The 12,060-nt window shown below is 43.8% G+C and overlaps 1 protein-coding gene across 1 annotated transcript; it reads left to right on the forward strand.

Annotated features, from left to right (window-relative positions):
- Nucleotides 1–676: 676 nt before the first annotated feature.
- Nucleotides 677–10,107, forward strand: ATP6V0E1 (ATPase H+ transporting V0 subunit e1). Its single transcript, XM_059860297.1, has 4 exons — nucleotides 677–835; nucleotides 2,444–2,491; nucleotides 6,928–7,049; nucleotides 9,607–10,107. Exons 1-3 carry the CDS (start codon nucleotides 732–734, stop codon nucleotides 7,019–7,021), a joined length of 246 nt encoding a protein of 81 aa, XP_059716280.1. The 5' UTR covers nucleotides 677–731; the 3' UTR covers nucleotides 7,022–7,049; nucleotides 9,607–10,107.
- The last annotated feature ends 1,953 nt before the right edge of the window (nucleotides 10,108–12,060 follow it).

The following is a 12,060-nucleotide window of genomic DNA, read 5'->3' on the forward strand; positions in this document are numbered from 1 at the left end:
AGGACAAAGGGGTTTATGAGCAGTGCTGATGAGGCAGAGCTGACTGGTTTGGAAAGGGATGGGGTGAAGCAGTCTCAGTGCTGCTGGTGGTGCTGTTTTGGATGAATTTTCTGTGAGAGGAAATCTTTCCTGGCACTTTGTACCTCCATAACTGAGAGCTGCTTGTTGAAAAGACCCCCGCAGTTCAGTGAATTGGCTGGCTCAGTGTGAATGGCCCTCTAATTGCTGCTACGGAGGGACAGAAATTCATCTGCCTGAACAACAATAGGGTCTAAAAAAGAGGAAGCTGGCAATTGAGGAAAATTGTTTCAGAAGCCATTCATAGGCCTGACAGTGAAGCTGTGTTCGGTGCACTGGGGCTGGGTTTCTCTCATGAAGGCTCAGAGGTTTTGTCCCTCCAGCTCGTTCTGCTCAGTACGAAATTTCTTCATGTTAAATAGGTGTTTGAGAAATTCCGTACCGGGACCTTTCCAGGTACAGAGCTGCTCTGTGTGGAGGAGCTCAGAGCCGGCCCTTACCCGGCATCTTGGGGATGGAGATGGGAAGCCGGGCTGGGCCGGCGATCCCACGGCGGTCCCGATCCCATTGCACGCGCACCGCGCGCTCCCGCGGCCCCATGGCTCACGCACCGCGCGCTCCCGCCGGCCCCGGTGACGTGGCGGGCGCTGATTGGCGGGCGCCGTGCGGGGCCTGGCAGGAGGCTCCGCCTCCGCTCCCCTCAGAGCGCGGCCATGGCGTACGGCGGCCTGGCGGTGCCCATCATCGTCATGAGCGTGTTCTGGGGGGTGGTCGGCGGCGTCCTGCCCTGGCTCGTACCCAAGGGGCCGAACCGCGGGTGAGTGACCGGGGGGCGGCGGGCACCGGGCACTTTCCCTTCCGTCCCCCGCGGGTGTGGGGAGGCCCCGGTGGAGGCGGCCCCGGAGCCCTGAGGCGCCCCGAGGTTGCCGGGCCCGGGGCCGCCGCAGCCCCGCGGGCGCAGCGCTGGCGCAGCACGGACGGGCCCGGCCCAGCCGAGGGGCAAGGGAACAGCCGCCCCCGGGACCCTTCGCGGGTTTGGGTTTCCCCTGAGGCCCTGGCACAGGGTTCCCAGAGCAGTTGTGGCCGTCCCTGGCAGTGCCCAAGGCCAGGTTGGACGTTGGGGCTTGGAGCCACCTGCGATATTGGAAGGTGTCCGTGCCATGGCAGGGGGTGGAACGAGATGAACCCAAACCGTGCTGTGAAACCTCTTCAGACAGAACGTCCCATGTCAAGGTGGCTCATTGTCAGTTGGCATTTGAGCAACAGCTTCCTCTTTCTTTCCTTACTTGACCTTTCCTAACTTACTCCACCGTCCTCTGGTTTCACACTGGGTGAGACTGGAAAGGCTGCAGCGGTGGATTCCTGGGTTAAATGTGTGCTGGTGCCCTTGTGGCTGAGCTCAGGTTTTTCCTGCAGTGGTTGTTGCTGCTCAGATTAAAAAGCAGACAAGTTTTTTCTTTCTCTTTTCTCTAGGAGATAATGGCTTCTTAATCTCTCTTCCTCTCTCTGACACTCCCTCTACTCCACAGGTACCAACTGTCTTGTCTCTCAGTTCTTTATCTAAACCCTCAGTATTCCTCAAGCTCTGATATCTCCTGCCTCATTTTCAAACCTGATGTATGCTTCATGCCTGGAAACTTGCCTGTCCTCAGAAATACCTTGGAGAAATGGCTTCCAGGCATGGAAGCGTGGGAATTCTGTGCCTCACCAACAGAAGTTACTGACCTCCCATGAGGTTTTGTTACTCAGTTGGGGGAGGAAATTCATAGATGGAAATGGCTTTTTATAATTTAAAAAGAAAAAAACCACTCCACTTTGCCACTGAGTTCCATGAGCCGCAGAATATCTCATTTGCTCTCCTCCCATTTCAAGCCCATCTGTATGTGTGTGTGTGTGTAGCTGCAGTTTTACCCTTTTCAATTTCAAGAGCTTGGTTCTTCCTTCTTTTCAGCTTTCCAGTGGTTTCTGACACAGCTGTGTTTCACCAAGAAAGGAAAATTTTACGCTATAGCTTTGAGGTTTTATTTTGTATTCCCTTTGTAGACCCCTCATTCATGATATAAAATTAAAAGTGACAATTTGACACTAAAACATTCTTTAAGTAGAATTCTGCAAGTGGAGGAAGCATTTCTTGTGTGCATCCAGCCTCAGTGGTTCACTAATGTGAAGGACACTGCATCAGATTTTGCTGCTGTTCACAGTGATTTTGTTAAATCCAGCTGTAAGTGTTTGGCAGAGCTGTGTCAGCCCTGCAGATCTGAGCTCTGCAGTTTACTCAGCTGGAAGAAGCCAGAACATTCATGTTGAGTCATCTTTCATATGATCAAAGTTGAACTTGTCCTTGTTTGCTGTGGGGTTTTTCTCTGTGCATCTTGTGGTCAGTCACAACACCACACCTGATCACGTTTCTCCTTCCTCTTGGCAGAGTTATCAACACCATGCTGGTGACCTGTGCTGTCTGCTGCTACCTGTTGTAAGTACAAACAATGTCCTGCCTCTTGAGCAAGGCCCACTCCTCTTGTAATCACAAGTTCCTTTTTTATAGCCTCAGAGCAGCTAGAAGCTTTTTGAATGTCTCACAGAGATTTGGACCTGTTCTTTGACAGCTCTTGGAATTCTGAGTTCTAAAGACCTTCAGTGTGCTGCAGAAATGTTCCCATTGGGAAATGCTGAATTGAAAGGAACCTGAATTCCTCCTGTTGTCCTCTGACACATGACTCTGAGCTGTCCTCTGCATGGACTTGCTGTTCCTCCTTGTTCACAAGTATAATGATAATTCTGAGATTTTCCTGAGTCTTAGGCTTCTTTTGCCTTTTCCCTTTCCACTTCACATTTAATTCTGAGGTAATACTAACTCAAACCCACTGAACAGTTTTGCTTTTAGATTCCTTGAATATATTCTCAAAATCTGGGAGAGTGGTGGGTGGAAAAGCTGCTGCATGGTGGGTTTTTTAGTGAGACTTTGATATATTAAGACAATTTCTGTTTAAATGCACAGTGTATTTGGAGGCTGCCTCCTTTCTGTAGGAGATTTAGTAGCAATTACAGAGTGACTTGTTGAGAGCTCTTCATAAAATGTTTTTTTATCAGGATTTAAGCCAGCTGTAGCTGGAGACTCCAAGACAAAGCTTGCTTGTGTTTTTCTCTCCCTCTTTTTAAAGACTGTAGAGACTGATCTTGTAAAAAAACTGCTGTCCAGAAATAACTTTGAAAGAATTTGTTATGGAGAGTAAAGTGCTAAAAGTCTGGTTTTATCCTAAGGATTAACTTGTTATAAAAATGATTATTTGGAGTTCCATTCGAACCTGAGTGGTATTTGTACTTTCCTGAACTGTTTAGGCATTATTTATGCTATTCAAAGGAATTTCATATGAATATTTGGAGAAATGCATCTCAGTGTTGCCATGTTCCAGGAGAGGCCTGTTGGGTTAGACTGTGGCACAACTCACACAGGTTTGGTTTAGGTTAATAGTGTGATATGCAGGGTTAGTATCACTTTATACTCTAGAAAATTTATTTCTATTCAGAGTATTTGATATTTAACTCCTAAGAATTCACTCTTGCTCAGCTGTAAAAGTCCAGCAAACTTGGCTCTGTTTTGTATCCACAGAAGTTTTTAAATTTAAGTTTTGCTGAGTGGATATAGAAATTTGAGAATTTGTGCAAGCAGCTTGAATTTGGGGTTGAAATTTGGGAATCTTGGTGCTATGAAGGTCTCCTTGCCCTGCACATGAAGCTTGTAGCAGCCCAGTCTCATAACAGGTCCCAAATGTTTGGCTAAGAAAGGACAACGTAGTTGTACCCAACCACATAAATTGTATTTGTAGTGTCTGCTTGCCAGAATGCAACAAAAACCAGATTTTTCTCATCATGTGCCAAGACAGAACTTGCCCCATCACAGAGTCTTTCATTTTTTTTTTCTCATTTTTTTCTGTATAAAATTGTAGAACAGCCCTCAAAAGATTTGGTCCAACCTTTTCCCCTCTGTTTTATTCAAACATAGGGAACTTTATTGTTCTTGCATTCTTTTCTTTTTGGGGGAGGAGGCACTGAAAACATTTAAGACCTTAATTTTACATGGCTAAAGAAAGAGATTAATTTTTCATACCAGGCTTGAAGGAAGCCCAAAGAATTGTTCCTGGGGGTTCTTCATTAGATCTGTTAAGATTAAAATAATTTCTGCTGTCCCAGGTATTTGTGTGTCCTTAGCAGGTGGCTGGTGCTGTTCTCTGTTCCTCTGTACAGCTGTTTAGTCTCTGCTAGAGCTGCTTTTATACTCTTTGAGTTACCTTTCCACTTGAAAGTAGAGAAAAAACAATTTCCTGTCTTCATTAAACACCACTTGATCAATAAATTGATTTTCACTGAAATTAATTTGAAGTCAATACCTTTCAACTTAAAGCTGTTCCTTCTATATTTAGATTTAGCAGTGATAATTTTGAATAACCATATTAATTACATGGGATTCATTTGGTTGTTCTGTGGAAGGTATTTGCATCTAATTTGTGTACAGATCCTGTACCCAGCAGCCTTTTGAAGAATAAACCATTCTCAGGAACATCATAAAATCTAAGGCAAAGTCCAAGGAGTTACTGCTGCAGAAATTAGAGGTTACACCACATTGTGAGGTACTGTCAGAGTCTAAATCTGTTTTGCTGTGCACAAAGCAGTTCCTGAACAGTGTCATCATGTCCTAACAGAGGACAGGGTGCTTGGAAAATCGTATTATTTGCTACTGATTCTAAGAGGATTAAAATATGGATGCCCAAATTGACATTTAAACAGAGATAGCAGGACCTTAATTTGTAACACGAGCACAGACAGATGGCAGTTGTGGTGGGAAGACCTTTTAAAAAAATCTCTGGTACAACAGAAGGGACTTTAATTTCCTTGTCTGAGCTGGATAATTAACAGTAACTGTTCTAAGTGGGATCTGGTAGAATTTAAGGACCTGTGGGTGGCTCGAATGCCATACCTGCTTTTAGCAGCTCTGGAACATTGCACCTTGGATACAGAGGTTTGTTTTACTCTGAATGCTGCACTTTGTTGTGTGTTGTCACGCTGGATCATTGTATAAAGCAGCATCACTTAAACAAACCATGGGAAAAGCTTTTTCATGACTTACCTTGAATGCCAGGCAGTCGCAGCCTAACAAGTGCTTTAAATTCCTCAGCCCTCGCAGGGCAGGGGGGAGGAGTGTGCTGCTGCCCTAATGGCACCCCGGCTCCGAGCTCGGATATCCAGCACGGCCCCAACAAACGCCTTTTGAAACCTCCACGCTGCTTTTCCCAAAGCCTGGTCCCACAGGCTGAGCTTCTGAATGTGCTCCCGGCTCGTTTAATTCACAGCCATGCTGGGCTTGAGCTCGGGAGGTGAGGGATTCGTGCAGGGAGTTCCTTCCTGCTCTGCAGTGACAAAAGGAATAATGTGCTTTAACAAGGCTTTTAGTGTTCTACCCTCCTCCCACTTGTGTTGCTTCAGGATGCTGGAGGCAGATGGCACATTGCTCTTTGGATCTGTCTGTTGGATCTGAAAAATTAACCCTGACAAAAGAAATTCCCTGATAATTTTAAGAGCAAATTTGCTTTTCCCTTAAGTAGATTTAACATCATGGTCTCAAAATACATTGTTGTCACTGCTTTGGACAGCAAAGTAGAAACGTGTCAGCCTAAAGGGTTTTGGCTGCTCTCAGTGGTGTCTTGCTGATGTTTTAATTCCTTTCTGGAGCCTGCTACGTGTTCCAAGGCTTGTGTGACTGATGGACTGCTGCAGGCTCAGCTCCTTGTTTTAGCTGGAGTTCTACCCCGTGCAAAACTGAAAGGGGCATTGCAAAGAAATACTGCTGAATTTGGAGAGGATTGATGTGCTTTCTTTAAGTCTGACCCACATCTTTGCCGTGGCTGTTGCAGGCAGCCGACCTGCACTTGGTGTGCTGGTCAGAGCATCAAGGTTTGTGTGGAATTTTCCATGACTGCCTAAGCACTCTGATACATTTGTGGCAGCTCCCATTACAAAGCTGCTCTGCTTTTTCTCCTCCTTACAAAGCATTCTAGAAATAGCAGACAGATGAGCCAGTGTGTTCACTAAATGTGTTTATATAGTTAGTATTTAACATAGATTTAAATCCATGGAAGCATCCATTGCTTTTTCTGATTCTTGTAACATTTACAAAGCAAATATATCTTTTAAGAGTGGAATATTTATTTCTGTTTAGCTTTCCTGGATGTTTTCCACAAACTACATTCCTCTTGTTCTCAGTTCTGGCCATGGCTTCTGCAGTGTTAGTTTGTGCTCTGCTCCAGTGACAAGGCTGCTGTGCTGATGATCTGGGGTTTGTGTCATTCTGGGGTTCTTTTTTTGTGTTCTTTTGTACCCTTTTGCTTCAGGTCCCTGTTTCTTGACCTCTGTGCCAGGTTTAAATTCACTTTTGTTAAATCTCAAAAAAAATATACCATGTCTGCAAGGGCAGGTTGTCGTGCACTGAGAAGCAAATGAGAGAGAGGATGTTTCTCAGAGGTTGTTGTTTAAAGGATGCTTCAAAGGCACTGAGAAAAGCTCTTGTCTCTTTTATGTTTTCATCTTCTGAGCCCCCAAATACCTGAGTTTCATGTGTCTCAAAACACTTTTCTGTCAAAAGAGAGGTGTGAGGGCAATGCTATCAGGTGGTTTTGTGTTGCTTTCAGTTGAACAGCACAATCTATTTCAGTTGCAGAATGATTTGGTGCCATAACTTCATTGCTGGCAGCTGGTCCTTGTGTTTGACCTTGAGTAGAATTTTTATTTGAACCTAGACCTTCCTAAAATAGCCTTTTCTTCTCTGATAGTCCCTTTGTTTGGACAACCTTTCCATTGTCACAAGCTGTCATTTGGCTGATTTGTCTCTGTTGGGTTGGGGGGGTTGTCTTGCAGTTGGCTGATTGCAGTTCTGGCTCAACTCAACCCTCTCTTTGGGCCACAGTTAAGCAATGAAACAATCTGGTACCTCAGATATCACTGGCCTTGAGGATGTCTGTGCTGCAGCTCATTGACAGGTGAGTATGAGCAGATTTATTGATATATTTGGTGTATTAAAGCTTCAGAAGAGATCGAATAGGAATGTGAGCAGCGTGCTCAAAGCAGTGTAGCTCTTTGGTAGGAGAAATGTGTCTTTCTGTAGGCTGCAACAAAACATTTTGGATGTTAGTCTTGACTGGATAGGTGAAAAGCTTGAACTGAATTATTGACAATCATTTTTCTTTCTATGCTGTCATATAGTGCTGTGTTCAGGGGTTTGTAAGGAGAACAAAAACGTTGCTTCCAAAAAAAGATATAATTGAACTGGGGTAACATAAGTGGATTTCCTAATCTTTACCAGTTGTTAAACCTCTCCTCAAGCCTGCTACCATTTCATCTATGACCTGTCCTGATTTCCAAGGCAACACAGCATTGCCCTCATTCATCTGGGAAGTTGGAATGGGAGCTGCCATTAGAATGTTCTTTATCTCCTGAGCTCACAGCTTGATGGTTTATTTTGTTTTTAATGACAGCCTGTGTGCAGCTTTAATCCTGGCTGAGCCTGGTGGTTGCTATCAGGGCAGTGCTGCTGGAATGTGGTTCTTGCAGTTCCTGGGCTTTTTGACAGGGCCAGCACAAATAAAATGTGTTGTACTAAAAGTACCTTGATGCTCTTGGGCTTGTTCAGGAGGGCAGCATTTGGAATTGAAGGTTCAGATGAAGGAAATGTGGAAACAAGCAGCCATGATTATAGTTTTTAAGCTGGTAACTGAATAATTAAACAGATTTTTTGTTTGTCCTTGTACAACACAGTCTCAGCTCAGTGCAGCAGGCAGTGACAGTTGATGTTACAGCTCTGTTAGTGCTTTCTGTGAAGTGTCCTGGACGTTTGCTCCCCAGTTTCAGAGAAGGCTTCCTGTGAACTGGGATGTTGTCAGACTGGGCCTGTGTGTGTGTCTGCAGCTCCTTTTAAGCACAAGCAGAAGCTAAAGGTAGACTTGGCCCTGCTTCAACGCCAGGCCTGTAATTAGCTAAGTCAGTCAAGCAGAATTTCCTAGGAGCATTTTCACTGCTTGGGTGCTAACATATAATTAGTTAGCTAAAACAGAGAACAGTGTGTTTTGGTAATGGGCACAAAGATCCCTGAATCCCATAGGATGATTCAGTTGCCTGGGATCTGAAATTGGAGTTAGCTGGACATAAAAATTGGGTTTTACCATCTGTGTGTTGAAACCAGCAAGGACAGGCAGGAGGTGAGACACAGCCTCTGGACTCCTGCTAACAGAACCAGGCCTTTCCCCTCCATTCCAGTGAAGGATTTTCCAGAGAACTGGAATTAAATTTGTACCAAGGAAGAGAGGGACCTTGCATGTTTGAAGCTGACTGCAGAGTTTCTGAGGAGCTGTCATTTTAAAACTTATTGATGGAGCATTTCAGCCCTGCATAGCACATGCTGTTTTGTTACATGAAGGAGTTTGTTTTAACCTTTCATCTGGTTTTATTGGCTTGATTTTTGGAATCAAATTAAGGTCGTTGTCTCTGAAAAGCAAAGGTTTAGAAAAGTAAAAGTATATAATAATCCTCAAATATCTGTTCTTTGTTGCTTGAAATGTGCTGTCCCAGGTCACACCACTGCAGTGTGGTGTGAGTGCTATTACAGGGCTGAGGTGCTCCATGTCCTGTCCTTGCTCCTGTGGAGTTTGTGCCTAGACAGGAGCTGTGAGTGAGATTCCATCTGGTAAGAGCTGGGGTATCTCTCTGACACTGCATGGATTCCCATCAGTGTAGCAACCAGTTATTTCTGGATTTTGAGCTGTGCTTTTCCAGCATTCAGGGGAGATGTACTATACTTGTTTCTGCCTCCCGTTCTTTCAGTTGAGGTTTGGGTGGATTACTATGGAAAATGCAAAGAAAATGAAGTGCTAACTCCCAAAGTGGAAAGATCCTTAAAAATAAAGATGATTAAAGCAAACCCATTTTACTTAACTGAGCAGCCTGAAAATGCTTCAGTGAGCTCCTCATGTTCTGCTGAGGAACTCTGCATATGCTGGCTTGAGTGATCTGTGCCAAGTTCCACAAGTTTGCTCTGTGTTTTCAGGCATCTCCCTCCCATCCAAGGGATGATTTTCTAGCAATTCACTTGATACATCACCAAGTTAACGGCTTGGATGGCAGCGTGCAAGAGCACACAGAGCTCTGTAGCCATGGTAAATCTGGGCTGTGCACTCTTCCAAACTGTGATCCAACAGTGCCTTTTCTCCTTAGCTTGGTGAATTCACAGCCTGTGTTCTCAGAGCAGGAGCTGTCTTTGTGCAAGTGGAGAAGGGCTGTCATCCAGCTCGCTGGGTGCTGTTGCAGCAATGAAAACTTTGGAGGGAAATAGTTGTTCTACCAGCTTATCATGTAACTAAAACTACTTGCAGTAACTTCAGAAATGAAGCTGCCAAGAAAACATCCCCACAGATGAATTATGTCCAGTTCTTGACCATTGCTCAGTGCATTTGTGGAATGGAAATAGCTGTGCTTAACAGCCAGGCCTACAATTAGCAAACTGTCTCCATGGAAGGAATAACGAAGGTGCCTCTTGCTTTGCAGGTGCAGAAGAGATGAAAACTCCACTGACCCAAAGGTGCCCTTTCTGTAGCTGATTGGATATGAAGCCTGCAGTAAAGCCTTAACCTTTCTAATGTTCTTCAAGTGGCTTCTTCAAAGTCCTGTGGTTTTTCTTACTATTCCATTTAACAGAATGCCTTATGCAATTTATACTTCTCTTTGGTACTGTCAATTTTTGACTGTTAACTCCAGATGTGATGAAAATTTCTATTTTTACGGGTCATGGAATTGCATTTCCTGTTCATTTTATCTGTAATAACTCTTTATATTTGCAGGTCTTAGCTTGTCTGTCATTGTGCTGTTCACCCCTGTTCTGTTTGCACTGGACAAAAATGTGTGCAATAAACTGTGTGAGGAGAGGAGAAACAGTGGTACCATGTGGTGATGGCAATTTTTTTTTTCCAAATTAATTGTATTCTTGAGAAATCTGGCCTTAAATTTCTCATGCCTGGAAATAAAACTAATCCTCTGCTTGATACAAAACATGTTTAACTGTTATTTGTCTGTGGGTTTAATTGGATACTTGTAGTTGAGCTGAGGATATTTAGATGATGTGGATAAATTGTAATGAAGTTAAATAGTAGGAATAGATGGGGAATTGTTGCCTGTATTGAGACCTCTGGGGTAGATCTATAATAGGATTAAATTTGCAATTTTAGATTGCTGAAAGGTGCAGGAATAAGTGAATGCTTGGCTTAAGAGCCTTTTTTCCAGGAACTTCCCATTGTCCGAGGGGTACTCAGAGTAGCAAAGGTAACATGGTTAATTTGGATGGAACCTTCACTGTGATTTTGACAGGAGGCTGATTTAGTCCCTGGCAGGTTTGGAGGATATTATAGGAGCAAATGGATTGAATTGAACAGCAAACATTCCAGCTGCTTTATACTGACCTGACCCTTGCATGTCCCAGGAATTGCTGACCTGGGAGAGCACATGACAATGTAGGCAAGAGGTTCCTGAGGCTCCTCAGTGTCAGCTGAGTCCGTGGGATTGGCATGGATCTGGTCAGTTGTTTGCTGAGGAGCAGCTTCCAAGGGTATAAATGCTGCTCCCTGAATGCTTCCTTACCTCATGTCCAGATAAATTACAATTATTCCCTTTATTGTTATGCACAAGGACATAAGGGAATGGTTAATATTTTATTTGCTTTTCCCTCTTGGATAGCACCATTGACTTGTTCAGTGGGACAGCACTCATTACTACACAGGAAATTCCAAGATCCTGACATGCAACTTGCAGTGATCCAAAACTGGACAGTGTGAATTGCAAAAGAAGGAAGAACGTGGCCGTTATTGCAAATGAGCATAGCAGCTGTGGGGACTGGAATAGTGGATTTTTTGATCATGTTACCTTCTAAGAGCTGTATTTTACCATGCAAGATGTTTTACACAGTCATGTAACACAGTCTGTACCAAAAATTCCTAGGAAAGTTGAAACCAAGTGATCATATAAAAACTTTAAGTTGTTGTTTGATTTCTGAAGTGTGTGGAGAATAAAATATATTGACATTGTATGAGGAGAGGGAGAAAAATTCTCCAAGCTAACATGGACAGATTTGAGATTTTGAAATATGTTGATCTGCTTGTCATATTTAGCCTGAAGTGAAATACCTCAAGAGAAAACACTCAGTGACAAACAGTGCTGTTTATTGTGTTACCACTGTCTTTAACAAGCTTTCTATTTTAGGTTCTAAGCTATCACTTGCTCTAGAAGAGAGAAGTAAAAGAGTTCCCATGGGTGTCTCACTGGTGCTGAATTGAATGGAAAGAGCTATTCTGAGCCAGGACAAAGAAGCCATAGAGCAATTTTCACCTAGATGCTTCCCAGAAAGACATTCCCCTTTTCCAGAGTGGTTAGCATTTCCTCTGAAGCAGATGCCAGGTGGTAGCATGTGAAGAAGCTGAAAGAATAATGTTTTGTGTGTGTTCTGCTGGATGTTGCATGGTGGTTGGGGAATGGTCTGCTCCTTGTGTGCCAGGGATTAACACTGCTTGGGATCATTTCCCCTTTTTTTGCATGACTGCAGGAAATGAGAACAGAGGGATTCAGCCACTGGTGTTGAACAAACAATGCAGGTACCAGAGCATTTATCACTCATCCCTCTGTTGTCTGACAGCAGAAGAGAGCACAGAACATTCAAGTGTAAAAGAAAGAAGTTTGTGCTTGAAATGGAAACCTGTGCCTGTGTTGAAAGATATTTGAGTAAAAAATGAGGAAGGTGAAGGAAGCTGATTCCACAGTCAAGTTATGAAGGCTTTTAAGTCATAAACTCTGGCAATATATAGAGCGAGAATTCGGGTCAGGGTCATTTCAAATGCTTCTAACTGCTTTTGTTCATATTGTTTAGGAAATGCAAATATCTGCATCTCTGCCCCTCACAAGAAATTGTTCTGCAGACTTTATAGAATTTTACTTTTCCTCTAGTGGAAATCATTG

This window comes from Haemorhous mexicanus, chromosome 15 (genome assembly GCF_027477595.1).
Source record: "Haemorhous mexicanus isolate bHaeMex1 chromosome 15, bHaeMex1.pri, whole genome shotgun sequence".
In the NCBI taxonomy this organism is placed as follows: domain Eukaryota; kingdom Metazoa; phylum Chordata; class Aves; order Passeriformes; family Fringillidae; genus Haemorhous; species Haemorhous mexicanus.

Coding starts and splice junctions, on each gene's coding strand:
- ATP6V0E1 (XM_059860297.1), top strand. CDS start 732: ATGGCGTACGGCGGCCTGGCGGTGCCCATCATCGTCATGAGCGTGTTC. Junction 836..2,443: donor CCCAAGGGGCCGAACCGCGG/GTGAGTGACCGG, acceptor TCCTCTTGGCAG/AGTTATCAACACCATGCTGG. Junction 2,492..6,927: donor GCTGTCTGCTGCTACCTGTT/GTAAGTACAAAC, acceptor GTTGTCTTGCAG/TTGGCTGATTGCAGTTCTGG.